The sequence below is a fragment of the Adiantum capillus-veneris genome, chromosome 10 (genome assembly GCF_014529385.1).
Source record: "Adiantum capillus-veneris isolate H3 chromosome 10, ASM1452938v2, whole genome shotgun sequence".
NCBI lineage: Eukaryota > Viridiplantae > Streptophyta > Polypodiopsida > Polypodiales > Pteridaceae > Adiantum > Adiantum capillus-veneris.
In genome coordinates this window covers 1,270,131-1,285,322 of record NC_140940.1, presented here as the reverse complement: position 1 = coordinate 1,285,322, position 15,192 = coordinate 1,270,131, and the positions used below count along the sequence as shown (strand labels likewise).

At 51.0% G+C, this 15,192-nt stretch overlaps 1 protein-coding gene across 3 annotated transcripts in view; it reads left to right on the top strand.

Moving 5' to 3' along the window:
* Positions 1-15,192, top strand: part of LOC147448360 (Transducin/WD40 repeat-like superfamily protein) — a 162,824-nt gene that overhangs the window by 97,630 nt on the left and 50,002 nt on the right. For all 3 annotated transcript variants that reach the window (XM_086521001.1, XM_086521000.1, XM_086521002.1), the window contains exon 5: positions 3-821. In XM_086521001.1, coding sequence (XP_086377127.1) covers positions 3-821 — 819 coding nt within the window. The remainder of the gene's footprint in view (positions 1-2; positions 822-15,192) is intronic.

The window sequence follows — 15,192 nt, the reverse complement described above, 5'->3', positions numbered from 1 at the left end:
AGCTTTATGCTTGTTTCTGGCAAGATCCAAGTGAGCATGTCCGTATGGCAGCGAGGTCATTGTTTCATTGTGCTGTTTCTCGTGCAATTCCTCCAGTCCTACGCGCAAGGGGTTCTCCCGAAGCTTCACCTGATGAGTCTGGCCACATGGAACATGGATATATCAATACTGCTGATAGCCTTTTGAGATTAGAACAGAAGCTAGTCACAGAAGGTGCACATGAAAAACCAAACTGGCCAGAGTCCATTTCTCCCTCAGCTGAAATAATTGACTGGCTTGAGTCCTATGAAAGTCAGCCATGGACAGAAGTTGTAGAAGGCACAAGCCAAGATGCAAGAGCAGGCCGTATTATTGTTGCCTCAGCTTTGGCTGTATGGTACCCAGGCCTTGTGAAACCAGAGCTGGCTCCTTCAGTAGCTCCGTATCTTGTCAAGCTTGTGAAAGCAATGGTTGATCGACATAGTGCAGTTGCAGCAGAGCTGCTTGGTGAAGGCATGGAAAGTGTTTGGCGGCATTTGATTGCAGATGAGATTCAGCAGTTGATTTGTGATGTGTTTCTACTGGTTGAGTGTCTGAGTGGAGGGGGAACAACAAAGCCCACTCTGGTAAGTAATCCCGCCACTGCCATGGCAATTCGAGAGACTTTAACAGGCAGTCTCCTACCATCTCTGGCCATGGCAAATGTTGCCACTTTCTTGCAGATCATGCAGACTCAACTGTCCTCTGCATCTACAAGTTCCTCAGTCCCTTTAGTCACTTTAATGACAACAATACGAATTATTCGGGGTGCCCCTAGAGTGGCAGTCTTTCATCTATCTGAGGTTTGTTATATTATTCAAGAAGCTAATACCAGTTGTTTTCTGGCTTTTAAGTGTTGACGTAATTTGAAGCTGACAGTGTTGTTTTCTCGAAACTTTTGATAGGGGTAAATAAAAGACAAATAGGGTTTAATTACAGTGTAAGTTTTTCCATCACCGGGGGACTTTCTTGTTTTCTTTAAGCAAGGCCCTATTTCAAAAAGGCACATTAGCCTACCTCTTCTGCACATTGTGCATGCCTGGTTGTTTCTTTTTTCTGTGTAGCATTGTGTCTCACTTGCACAGAGCCTTCGCTTCCTCATTAGTGCATACACTCATAGAAATTTAGTGCACATGTGCTCAGTCGCTTTCCCTGAATATCACCTTTACCATTCACATGAGAGGCCCTTTTTATTACCCTTGTTTTCTGAACCACGAGCATTTTTTGGATACAACTGTCATCCTTCCACCATTCATTGGGTGATAGGGGACTTGATTATATCTAAAAAATACATTCATAGTCCGAACATCCCATTGGGAGAGACCTCCACACATACTCGGTATACCTTTACGAGGGAGACGGATCACGTGTACACTGATGAGATATACAGGCAGCTATGCACTCAGGAACCAGAACGACCACTGGATGAGCTCACCCAGATTCTGACAGAGACGCTACATGATGCAGCATCAGAGGAATATCCCCACAGCCAGCCTACATGCAGACGATCTGGGAGCATGCCTCAGAACAGTTGGTATGATGAGAAGTGTAGAGAGAACGAGGATCAGATTACAGAGAGAGGTGCTCATGGGTACTACTACACATGTCTAGACAGTCACGGATTATCTTCTGCCGCCTAGTGCGATGAAAGAAGAGGGCTTACCTATCTCAATTAGAGCGTGATCTGTATCAGCTGTTTATGAGTCAGGACTCTATTGAGACATGGAGGCTTTTCAATGAGCACTCTTCATCGCCAGCCATCACTTCCACAAAGACATGGGGCGAATATGCTACACCTCTATATACAGCATCGGGGCAGCCACCTTTGCCTGACCCTCCAGAGGCATGCCCAGAAACATGTACTTTCTTTACTGCTGAGAGGGTAAGGAAAGCCATTGACAAGATGAAGACAGGAAGATCACAGGATCATGATGGTCTGGTAGCAGAGCACTTTATCCATGCCAGAGATATGCTTGCAGAGCCTCTTGCTATGATGTTTAATAGAGCCATGTATGAGGGTTTCCCTGAGACTTGGAGTATGTCCACTATTGTGCCTATCCTCAAGTCGGGAGATCCTATGCTTCCCGGGAATTACCAAACCATCATGGTTGGTCACACTCTGGCTAGGCTATATGCATCAATTCTTGAGCATGAGCTGAGTGGATGGGCAGAGAGAGAGGGCATACAGGCAGCAAGACAGGCAGGGTTCAGGAGAGGTTTCTCCACTCTTGACCAGATTTCGACACTTAGAGCCATTATTGAGGAGGGTAGACACCATGGCAAGAGGATATATTGTAGCTTTGTGGATTTCCGCAAAGCCTTTGATACAGTGCCACGAGCCAGACTCATACGCAGATTGCAAGACATGGGGCTGCCCACAGAGCTGATCTGGGGGATCTTAGCTTTATACAGGACAGTGGTAGGACAGGTACGCACTACTCAGGGCATGTCCGACATGGTTCACTCCACCATTGGGGTGAAGCAGGGTTGTCCCCTATCTCCGACTCTCTTTGGGATATATGTAGATGAGTTTTCAGATTATGTACATACAGAGGGTGATAGAGGTGCTCAGCTTGCAGGGACATGGATTCCATTGCTATTATATGTTGATGATATTGTGCTGATCTCCGATTCTCCAGAGGGGATGCAACATCATTTGGATGCATTGCATGTATTTGCACGGGACAGTGGATTGTCTGTGAACCTTGGTAAGACCAAGGTAATGGTGTTTAACACCACGGCGCAATGGGTAAGGAGGTCCGCCCCTACTTTTACATATGGTCGAGAGACTATGGAGTATGCAAATACATACACTTATCTTGGGGCGGTTTTCAGTGGTCCAGTATTTTCCTTGAGGCGTGTAACAGATACGTGATTGACCAGAGCCTATGCAGCATTAAGGAGACTTGAGAGGATACGTTCGCAGGTTCAGTACCAGGAACCTCGGACAAAGCTTTGGCTCTTGGACACTTTCGTCACTTTGGCCATGCTGTACGGAGTGGAGATATGGGGCCCCTAAGTTGATCATCATAGCAGAGCTGGCAGTACTGATGGATTGTGATGTATGGAGAAGCCCTTGGTGTCTATGATTTCTCGGATGATTAGGGCCAAGGCCGTAGTACCACATGACATTCTTAGGGCGGAGCTCGTTGCACCTCCATTGATAGTGGAGGCACTCACTCGATCAGTTTCATTTATGCATAGCACCTGGGCTCTCCCTAGAGACAGATATGCTCGATTAGCGCTAGAGTCTTCGCGACAATTGGCATTATAGGGAGATAGATCATGTTGGTATGCAGAGATGGCATCTTGGTTTTAGTTACATGGCTTTAGTATGGACCTGCTACCCCCATTTCAGTACTCTTTGGATGCACCCTCCATCTCCCTCGCTAGGGTAGAGATTACCAGGCTCATCAGACAGGACTTCATTCAGTTGGATACGAAGAGGACATGGATACAACCTACACAAGAGCTAGGTATGAAGATAACTTTCTATAGAGAGCATCTTCTTCAACTCATTGAGGATGGTTTTGTGATCAGACCAAGATACATGGATACTCATCTATCCCATGGGATACGATGTGCTATTGGTCAGATTCGCACATTGTCACATCAGCTAGAGATCGAGACAAACAGATTTAGAGGAGTACCCGCTGAGTCCAGGATCTGTCAGGTGTGCCAAATAGAGCTAGAGACAGAGTTACATTACATATGTAGGGGGAAGTCTGTCCATACTAAAGCCATGTAAGTGAAACCAGGATGTCATCTGTGTGTACCAGCAAGACGTATCTCCCTGTGACGCTAGCTGACGGGAGGACTCCAAGGCTAGTTGGACATATCTGCCTCTAGGGAGATCCCAGATGCTATCCATGAAGGAGACTAATCTAGTAAGCGTTTCAACCACCAACAGGAGGCAGCTAGCTCTGTGCGAATAATGTCTTGTGGTATTGAATCTTTGGCTCTGATCATCCAAGATATCAGATAGACCAACGGCCTTTCCATGCATCTCCATCCCTCTGTGCGAGATACAGAAGGCCCTCATATCTGCACGCCATAAAGCATCGATGAAGTCACCAAAGTATCAAAAGGCCAAAGCTTTGTTCGAGGTTCCTGGAATTGAACCAGCGAATACATCCTCTATAGTCTCCCCAAGCTACATACGCTCTAGTCAGTCTACTCTTTGCTGCTCTCCCCAAGATAAGTGTCTGCATTTGTTTACTCCATCGTCTCGTGACCATAGGTAAAGGTGGGTGCGAGAGAGAGAGAGAGAGAGAGAGAGAGAGAGAGAGAGAGAGAGAGAGAGAATAAAAATGAAATGAAATGAAATGTTATATATTTTTTTTTTCCGAGAAAAAGATCCTTCTATTAGTTAATAAAACTGCCCATAGGGCTACAACCACCTCTTCAAGAGAGGGCTACAACAACCATGGTGGGGAGACTCTCCCATGAAAAACCAGCATATGTACAATGGGCTATATCAAGAAATGGGAGGAGGGAAAAGCCACACAAGTGGTCGGTAGTGCCATCGGAGTACACCCTGGACCATGGTGTAGAAAGGGCCAGGAAGCCATAGTCAAAGGAGAGCCTCTCTGCGCTCTCGCATGCGGTGGGAGCTGCCCTGTAGTCTCTCAAGCTGTCCTCTGAGAGTGTGGATCAGCTCTAGCCAAAGATCACGAACAGTCTCTACTGGTGGCACAGGGCGAGCCTCAAAGATGCGGAAGCAACGGGCCCGCCAGATGAACCAGAGTGTCAGGCCACTGATGAGCTCCCAACACTCCTCTCTCTCACTACACCACTCCTGTGGAGTAAGCTCTGTGGCAAGTTGGAGTGTAGGTCGCCCCTCCTGCATCACTATCATCCTGCTGGTGGAAGATAGCTCAAACTGAAGTGCCGGGCCCGTGAGGGTGGACCAAGCCGCTGCTCCCCACGTGTACTGTCGAGCCGTGGAAAGAGCTGCATCAACCGAAGGACACGAAGCCACACCTGTTGTGCCAAAGGACAGTCCCAAAGACAGTGACGCTGACTCTCCACAAGATAGTCACAAGCTTCACATGCGGCCGAAAGACCACTATGCACTAGCCAGCTCCCAACTGCTGTAGCTTTGTGTGCGACCAGCCACTGAAACAAGGTGACTCGCCTCGGCTATCTAGAGTCCCACAACCTCTCCCAGAAGGCTGCCAAGAACTCAGCTGTGAGACCCTCCTCCTGCCAATGAGGTGCTGCAGCGGGGCGGGCCTCTCTCTGTGCTGCTAGTATGTGACGTCCCAGTGGAACAGTATACTGAAAGAACGGGACACCTCGGTGGTCTGCAGAAGAGAAAGGGTCCCTCCAAAGCCACACTCCAGGATCCCATTGTACTCGTGCCAGTGGACAACACTCCCAAGCCCACAGTCTCCAGTGCCCAGTCTCAAGAGTTGCTGGGTCAGGATCGATGACACAAGTCCTCCCACAGATGCCCACCACTCGGATCCTCTGAAAACAGCTCTCTGCCACTTGCGGGGCCTCTACTGCAACTCGCTGTAAGCGTCCCTCACCCTGTAACTCGAAGAAAAGGGACGGAACAGTCTCTGAGCAGGCCCGGATTGAGATGAGAACCTCCAGTCGTGTGAAGACTCCCATCCACCTAGGTGCTACTGGCTCGAGAGGTGTGAGCCACTCAACTGGAACTGCCTCTGAGATGTCCTGGCACATGCTTTGCACCCCTCTCATGCCCTGTAGCTCGAGACCCTGCAACTCCTTTGACAAGCCTGAAAACTCTAACCAGTCACCTAAAGAGCGCGCTGGACCCGCTGCCATGGGACCCCAGGAAACATGAGGCCGACTACCAACCAAGTGGCCTCTCTGAGTGCTAACCATGGGGTTCCAAACAAGGGGCTGTCGCAGGCGCTCCTCCGTGCAAGTAGGCTATCGCTGCTCCAGGCTCGCCGCAAGTGCTCCCAAGATCGAAGCGAACTCACAGCAAAGCGGTCCTCCAGTCTCCTGCTCAAACCAACTCTGCGCATCTTTGTGAAGATCCATCTGGTCGAAGGTCGCCAGGGGCCTCCAGCCTGAGGCACCCTAGCACGAAGCCGCTGTAGCAAGAACTCCTTCCTTGGCTCCTCACCTGGAAGAAGTCCTCTGACTATGAACTTCCCAAGAAGGGCTCTGCTCTGCTATGCAGGGTCAATGATCCCAAGCCCTCCCTATGAACAAGGAAGAGTGATGACTTGCCAAGCCACTTTGGCTCGGGCTATCTGAGTGTCACGTCCTGACCAAAGGAAGTTCCTGATCAGACTCTCTACCGGGTTGATACAAAAACTCCAGAAGATCCAGCAAGAAGTGATGTACCACATAGTTGCCAACAACACCTGGTTGGCAAATACTACTCTGCCTGCCAAAGAAAGTCGTACTGAGCTCCATTGTAACAACTTCCTCCTGATAGATAGGAGGAGGGGAGCAATCTGCTGCTCAGGAGACAAGTCCAAACCAACCTGACAGCCCAAGTACCGAACTGCAAGCCCTGGGGGAATCCACCTAAAACCCTCTCCTGGCATCCAATCGGGCACATGAGCACTACCAACCGAGAAAGCCACTGTCTTTCTCCAGTTGATCAGTGCGCAAGATGCACAACAGAAGGTCTCCAGAGCCTGCTCACACCTGTGAAGGTTGGCCTCCTGGCCATCTAAGTACAGGCTGAGTCGTCGGCAAACTCAGCGTCCAGTAGCTCATCTCCCCGAATAGGGAGTGCTAAGCCCCATAGACCAACCTGCTGCGACACCAAGAACCTACTCATCGCCTCCCCATAGAACAGAAAGAGGAAGGGAGCAAGAGGACAGCCCTGTCTGACCGAACGTGTGAGCATGAAGCGATGACCCCTACCTCCTGCCGAAAGAACCTGACTGTGAGCCTGTCTGTACAAAGCTGACACCCCTTTGATCCAAGCATGTGAGAAGCCCATCCTACGTAGAGTGCCCTCTAGAAAGTCCCAGTCAACTCTGTCATATGCCTTCTCAAAATCGAGAAGAAGAATCACCAGGTCCTCACCACGGAGTCGCGTCAAGGCAGAGGCCTCCCAAAAAGTAAAGATGTTGTCAAGGATACTTCATTCCTTGACAAAACCTGTCTGAGTCCCATGTTTAAGGCTCTCTAGAAGTGGTTGGATCCTCAAACTTAGAGCCTTGGCAAGAATTTTGTAGGCTGAGTTGAGGATGTTGATGGGGCGCGACTGTCGAGTCTCATCCAAGGAGCCACCCTCCTTGGGAATGAGGTAGATCAAGCCCTCACTCATGCTGTCAAGCATCACTCCTGTGTGCAAGATGTATTGAAAAGCACTACAGAGATCTGGGCCAAGCAAGTCCCAGTACTCCAAGAAAAAACTGGGAGTCAACCCATCCTCACTTGGACAGCTACCAAGGGAGAGGGCACTAAGAGCCGTGTGCAACTCCTAACGCTCTGACTGAGGCTCTACAGACAGTAACTTACGGTAAAAGTCAGTAGCAATTGCACGCATCTCCTCGGGCTCAAAAGCAACTGACCCGTCGAGCCTCTTCAACTGACTGACCTTGGCATGCGAATGCCGAGGTCCCACTGCCTCAAAGAAAGCACCAGTCACTCTATCGCCCACCTGTGTCCACTCAGATGCATGTCGATGGAAAGCAAACTCATGTCGCCGCTCCTTTGTGCTAACGAGCTCCTGGCGAGCCTGCTATAGCTGCTCCTCCAACCAAGGACTGTCTGGATGCTGCTCCTGCATCCTCTGCAACGAAGCAATGCCCCGTCTGAGACACTGCTCCTCCTCTCTCGCTGCAGCCCGGCGAGCCAAAGACTCGTGGAGAAAGAAACGACTAATCTGAGCAAGTCCTTAGGCCACTCTGTCAGCAAGAGAATCCTGCCTGTCCAAGCTCTCTTTCCATAGAACCTCTATTCGCTCTCTAATGGAGAGTCCAGCAAGACCCTCTCTGGGATGCAAAGCATCGTGCTCCCTCTCCTCTGCCTGTCTACCACTGTGAGGATCAATGGTGCATGGTCCGAGAAGGGAGTCCCTGCCAGAATGCCAACTGTCCCTCCCAAGTCACTGAAATGGTCACTAGTGTAGAAGCGATCTATCCGCGATAGATTCACTCCTCCCACTCTGCAGTCCAACGAGAGAAGGCAAGGCTGTCTGGGGGCCTCACAAAACTAGAGTGCTGCCATACATCCGAGACCCTTAGAGTCATACAAAACCTCTCCCAAGCTGCCAACTCAACTCCATGTACAGTAGCATGGCTACCACCAATCCTGTCAGAAGTGTTCTCCAACATGTTGAACTCCCCCCCTATGCACCAGTGTTCTGCTTGCGGCAGAGACTCAATTATCTGTGACCAAAACTCTGCTCGTGCACTCGCCACATTGGGCGCATGAATGTTCAGGGAGCCCACAAGGCAACCCTGAACCTGTATAGTAATCCATTGAGCCCTGCCTGGCAGAATAATCCCTCTGCCCACAATGGCTTGTTGCAAAGAATGCGCAATAGTCATACATACCCCACCCTGGATGCCTCCAGGTTCAAAAGCAACTGACCAAAAAGTATCATATCGTCCACGCAAGAGCTGACCACAACGTTTAATGCGGCTCTCACACAGATGGTGCTCCTGAAGCATAAGGAGATCAATCTCTCCTCCCACAAGGAAGCGCTGAAGCTCCTGACGTAGTCGGCCCCGCTGACACTGAAACTGGGGCCCACCAAGTCCCTGCACATTCCATGAGACGATCCTCATGGGGAGCGAGAGAGAACAGATGCTTCCGCAGCAGCTCAACGTGCTATCTTCGAGGCTGGCTTGGATGGGGAGTAATCCGCATCCGAGCGTCCTCTAGATAGGTGTGACTGCATCAAGTGCCTGGCCCAAGCCCAAGTAGAGCGAGCCGTCCGTAGAGCAACCTCCTCTGTCCAGGAGTCCTCATGAATGTGTACATAGCATGGCAAGCATTGCGTATCGGCAAAGAAGTAGACCACAACGTGTCTACATCTTGCTGTATCTGGAGGGGTCACCGCAAACTTGGCCAATGGCCACAAAGTCTGAAGCATGTCTATAACTCCTAGTTCTCCCATGTGGTGAGAGAACTCTAGGACCTGTGTGTGTAGCCACCCCAACACTGAGTCGAGAGTCCACTCAGTCTGGTCCCTGCTGCAAAGGGGAAAAGAGAAGCCAACCACTGAGTCCAAGGCCTCTATCCCCCTAGCTGCAAGGAACAAAACATGGACCCTGAAGCAGGCTGCCTCATGGTCTGCTGATGGGTCGCCGAGAAAACGAGTGAAGTCGTAGTCGAAGAAGTCCCATCGGCGTCGCAAGTCGATGCTCGTCAGACCACCAGGGATAGCTGCAAAAGGAGATGTCTGTACTTGTAGAGAGGGTTGCAAGAAAGGCTATCCCTCTCTTGCCAAGCGACTCGTGGCAAAGGCGTTGCCAAGAGATCTCCTAGCAGCCGGAGATGGCCCTGCCCCCTGGGTCGGCTATGGAATTGGAGCGGGAGGGGGGGGAGTAGGAGTAGGGGTAAGAGGTGGAGAGGAGGGGCAGGGGGAGGAGGAGACGGGGGGGAGGATGATGAGGAGGGGCGGAACTCTGGGGGGGGGAGGGGCTGTCGAGGGTGAAGCTAAGGTGGGGACTGGAGCAGGGACCTCATCCTGCTCAAGAGGACCGAAACGGTTCCCCGTGGGAACCCACTGCTGCTGGGCAGGCGCCTGAGGACCACTCTGAGTGCTAGGCTGTCTCTATGGCCCCTGCCGTCCTCGACCACGGACCTGCTGCCATCCCTTCTCCGCTGGAGCCCCAGGCTCGGAGGGAGGCTCTGCATGTGTGCGCTGTGTCTCAGCCTGTGGCTGCTGGCCATCCCTTGCAGGCTGGGGCTCAGTCTGTGGTGTAGGTCGAGGCCTCCTCTGTGGACAGGCCTTCACAAGACGGCCCATCTGTCAACAAATGAAGCACTGGTTCAGGAGACCAGAATACTCCACGCTCTGTCTAACCAACCCCCACTCACCCAAGGCAAAAGAATGACCTTCGGGAGCGTGTGTCCCTAATCAGAACGCGAACTGAGGGAATGCCGGCCGCCTTGGCAGCTACTGAGGCTGCCGTGCGCGGTGTCTCCAGGACAGTCCCAATCGCTGAGCCTATCCTAGACAAAAGTGGTAAGTACTCCCTCCGCAAACCAGGAAAGCAAACGGAGATGGGGATGTCTGCCTCCTCTACCCGAACATTCGAAGCAGGGTCAAAACCATGTCTCCACTGTCCAAAGTGGGCTCGAGCTACTTGGATGGTCAACAGACTCATGGCGATGACCTTGGATGCCATCTCAGAGGACTCAAACTCGATCTGGTAGTAGCCTCGTCCGAGAATCTGCACGTCCAAGATCTTGCCCACTCTACAAGTAGGCGGGCCTTGACAAGGTCACGCAGCTCTCCTCTGCTGGGTCGGGTATCGAGAACCTTGCAGATGACAGAAGTCGCCTGCAAGCGCTCTACCTCTGCGGCTAGGCTCGCTTGCTCTGTCGGTGAGAGCGCAAGTCAAATGGTGGGCTCAGTGCGGTCGGGTGAGGGGGCTTCGGAAGAGTCCCTCTGTGTCTACTGTTGTGTCAAAGAAGCAGATAGAGTGATTTCGTTGCAACAGACCTTGACGAGCACTGTCCAAAGAATAGCACTGCCAATGCCAGCTGAAGGAAACCTTCAGGCAGAAAGGCAAAGAGCGAAGGAAGCCTTGGGGGGGGGGGGGGGGGGGGGTGTAGCGCAGATAATGTGTCGTGCTCTCTACAGTGGGTAGCCCTCAGTGCAATGTGTGTGACAATCTCACTCAAACAAACTGAATCTCCCTCAAACAGACTGAACAGAAAGGAAACAATAGACGTCAACAAAGCTCGCAAAGACACAACAGCAGACCAGAACATATGACTCGACTATCTCAAAGACTGATACAGACTCTTGCGTGGCAGCACACGCAGCTCCAGCCCAGGACTCACAGGTACAATGGGGGTGTCGAGGCTCAGATGTGCAGGGATGGTGAAGCCGTGCTCTGTGTAAAAACTCACTCTCTCGAGGACAATGCTGGACCAAAGGTGAAGATGATAATCCCGATCACCAACCGCTACTACTCATATGTGACACCATAAAGGACCACCAACGGCTCATAAATGTCAGCCATGTGGTGACCTGGCCACGATGTCCACTAGACCACCGTAGGTACCCTGCCACTCCCACGTGTCACTCCCAACCCAGAGGGTCCGTACAGTGTGAAACAGCCTAGACCAACTGTACTAACTGTCTAACTGTCTGCCTGTCCTGTGAAGTGACATTGTAGCCCTGCTACAGGTTGCCCGCCACAAGACCGCTCACCGTCCCGGTGAGAGGAATACTGAAAAAACTGTGAAAGAAAACCATTAGGTACTGCATCTGTACATCTTTCTTGAAGCAGGTTCTAGGCCCAAAAGTGGAGTTTAAACACACTGCATTGCTTGCGGGACTCAGTATGATTGCATAATCCAAGAATCCCAATTCGCAAAAAATGATGCTCTCCAGCAAAGAGATAAGCTCAGTTTGATTCCAGTGCATCTTTATCTGCCCTAACCATAGTGATAGGAAAATGACCTGGTCTATGCTTGCAGTTGCAAGATGAACCTTGCCACACTTTTTGCAACAACACTCTTCTCGAAAGGTGGGATGACCATAAGCCCGAGTAACACCGCAAATAGGGTTAAGCTCCATCATGATAGCAGAACAGAAAGGCCTTCACAGCAACAGGATGGCAACCATTGAGCCATCTTATCATGCAGGGTGGGATGAGGAAAAACTTGCAAAACTTGCTCCAAGATGGCAACCAAGTGAAAGTTGAGAGTCAGCTAGATGCGGAGTGGGGGGGGGGGGGCGGGGGGGAAATTGTGGGGTGGGGGGGAAAACATGCTGAGGCTGAGAGGGGCGGGGAAGCATAGATAGGGGGCTGGTTAGGGGCGAGTGGAAGGGAGGGGGTGGATAGGGGCGAGGGGCGGGCTGGGTAGGGGCGAGTGTGTGCGAGGGGTGGGTAGGGGCGAGGGAGGGTGAGGGTAGGGGCGAGGGGGGGGAGGGGGAGGGTAGGGGCGAGGGTAAGGAGGGGTGGGTAGGGCGAGGGGGGCTAGGGAAGTAGATGAAATCCATGGTCCCCTGGTTGAAAGTGGAGATGCTACAGAGCGCAGCCACCATGAGCAGGACAACTATAAAGAGAATGGAATTCATCGGGCAGGACGAGCTCTGTGAAGGGAGCTTTGTTCTGGGAGAAGCAGACACCAATGGGGCTGATTTTTTATGTTGGGTGAACTTCTGTCGAGGAGATTTCTTCCCACCTCTATTTTCCTCCATAGGCTCACCGAATTCAAAGACTTCCCCCGAGGGCGCATCTAGAGTAACTTCTATGGCCTTCAACCTTTGAGCTGGCTCAAGTGGCTCATTGGGGTTAGTTACTGTGGAAACAATGGAAGAGGGTGTACCTCTAGGCAAGGAGTGAATAGAGACTCCATAGCACGGCATAGATTTGGTAGCTTCTAACCACTCTAGCAGATCTTCGTCTGACCCTTCAGGTGTAGTAGGTTGTTCTTGTTCAGGGTTGGTTTCCATTGACAAAGAAACTTGCTGCACCATGGGATCCATACCTCCTTCTAAAAGAATCGGTTGCATTGGGGAGCCAGAAGTATGTATCCACATTGCATCGTTTCCCCAATCATGGAGTGCTTTAGTGTGTCGCAGCCATGGCCTTCCAATGAGCAAAGGAAATCCGCCCTCAACCTGGGGAAGACGAACCACAACAAAATCCAAGTTAAAAGTAAAGTCTTGTACCTGCAGAGGCACATTGTCCACTATGCCTACTGGGTAGACTGTCCACTGGTCGGCCAACGTAATTGTGAAGGGAGCAGGGCGAGTAGGCTGTAGACCTAGAGCTAACATAGTGAACTCGGGCATCAGGTTGATGCCAGATCCACCATCCACTATTACTCCTGAGAATTGCCGACCTAAAACGGACACTGTCAGGCGAGGGCTTCTATAATCAGTGAGTGGAGTAGCGGGATTAGATATCATATAGGACTCTGATGGTCGCACTGGGAGGTGCCCGCCACTAGGACCTGCTCCAGGATAAAGTGACTGAATAATAGCAAGGGTGTCACTTCTAAAATTTGCATCTAGCCGCAACATGTCATAAAGGGATACTTGTTGGAAAGTGTTCTTCAAGACTGTCTCTGCTGTAAGCTTCTCTTTTTCTACCTATTGTTCTTCGGGTATCTTGATCCTCTGCAGAGCGGAAACTGCTTCCAAGAAAGCTTCATCAATATCGGAGAGCAAAGATTTGGATTCTTTCATGGCACTAGGGGATTGCTTGTTAACAGCTGCAGGCAGGGTATTCACTGGTGTGAGAATGTGTGGGGGAGTTGAACTTGATGGAATGCTAAGACCGAGAGCGGCTCTCTGGGCCCGGGTGAGGACGCCCAATGGCTCCTCGGCCAACTGCGACGGCTTGTTTTGAGGGGTAACCACGTGGGTAGAAGGGGGCGGCTGAGAAACAGTGCTAACTGCTATCAAATTGAGCTTGGGAAAGGCAAACTCATTCTGGCTTTGACTTGGGTTTGAAGCCGTGGATGCACGAATTTTATGGCAATCCTTACTGTAGTGATCTTCGTTTCGGGGCAATGACGGCAGGGAGGGGATCCTTCTGGCAGGGGGCATTTGCTTTGGTAATGTCCATATTCCCCGCATTTGTAGCACAAAATGGGCCGATTCAAAGGACGAGTCGGAGTGCGAGGTGGTCCTTGCTCCTGGTGCATTGAGTTGGAGGTGGAGGCATAGAAGCTTTGAGGAGATGAGGGAGCATGGGTATTATAAAAGCTCTGAGAGGGAAAAGTACTCTGCATACCTTGCATAGGAGGGGCTGTCAGCAAAGGTGGCATATGGTGTGGATGGCCACAGGTAGAAACCATGTTGGACGCAGGTGCTGGCCCTTGCTGAAGAGAAGGACCAAGACTTTGCTGTATTTGTCGCAATCCCTTGAGGTAGTAACAATCCTTATCCTCATGTCCAGATTTTTCACAGAAGTGGCAGTAAACCTGAAGGGGGCATTCCTGTGGAGGGTGCCCTGGAGAGCGACATGAGCTACACCAAACCGTAGCCTTAGTCTCTTGCTGACACTTGAGCTCTTCTAGCTCGCGCTTAATCTGTTCCAATGCCTCGTGATGTGGAGGCTTCTCTTGTCTAAGAGAGAAGGACCTCTCCTCTTGAAGAGCTCGCTGTAACTTTAGGGCTTCCAGTTCCCTGCATAAAGAAGTTAAAGGATCAGAAGGACTTTCCAAAAACACAGAGGGGGTCTCTATGTGAGGGGGGTTGGTGAACAGCTTCCTAGCCCCCTCTATCCTCGTAGCAGCTGCGATGAACTCCTCCAGAGTGGCGTCGGGTCGGAGACTCTCTCGTAGTTTTTGCTGAGAACTTTTGGGAAGCGCCTTCTCTACCCACTTCTTAACCATAAATTCACGTGGTTGCTGGGGAAGCTTGGCAACCAGAGACTTGGTTTTCGTCATAAGTTCTGCAAAAGTCTCCTCTGGCTGGAGCACCATGTTGGCTAACTCATCCAACACCTTCTCCTGGTAGTCATCGGGCCTGAAAGCTGCACAGAATTGTTGCCTTAAGACTACCCAGGTTGCAAAATTGTTTTCTGCAAACTGGCTGTACCATTTGTCCGCTAAGCCATCCAAGGTGGATGGAAAGAGTACCAAATAAGCATCTTCCCTGTTAAGACCACGACCCCTACAAAGAGATACAAACCTCCTTGCATGGTCGTTAGCATCTTTTGAAGAGAGACCTTTGAATGTAGGGAACTTGATGTTTACCTTAGCCAAAACGCTAGCCAATGGCTCCATGGCCCCTTGCTGAGCCTGTTGCTCAGTAGCCTGCTGTAGCAAAATAGGAGAGAGCTTCACTGGAGAAGGTGATCTGGAAGATGTGGAACTGGAGGGAGGAATGGGTGATGCCGTATGTGGAGGTATGGGTGATGAGGTTGATGGACTTCTAACAGGTTCCAAGGGTTGTCTTCTGTTGTAGTACTTCAGAGGACTCAGGAGTGCGCTTTGACGCTCGACTGACCGCCTTGTATGGGTCATGCAGCGACCACCAAACCAACCAAGCTTTGGGCAAGAAAACCTTGAACTTGCTGAAGACTG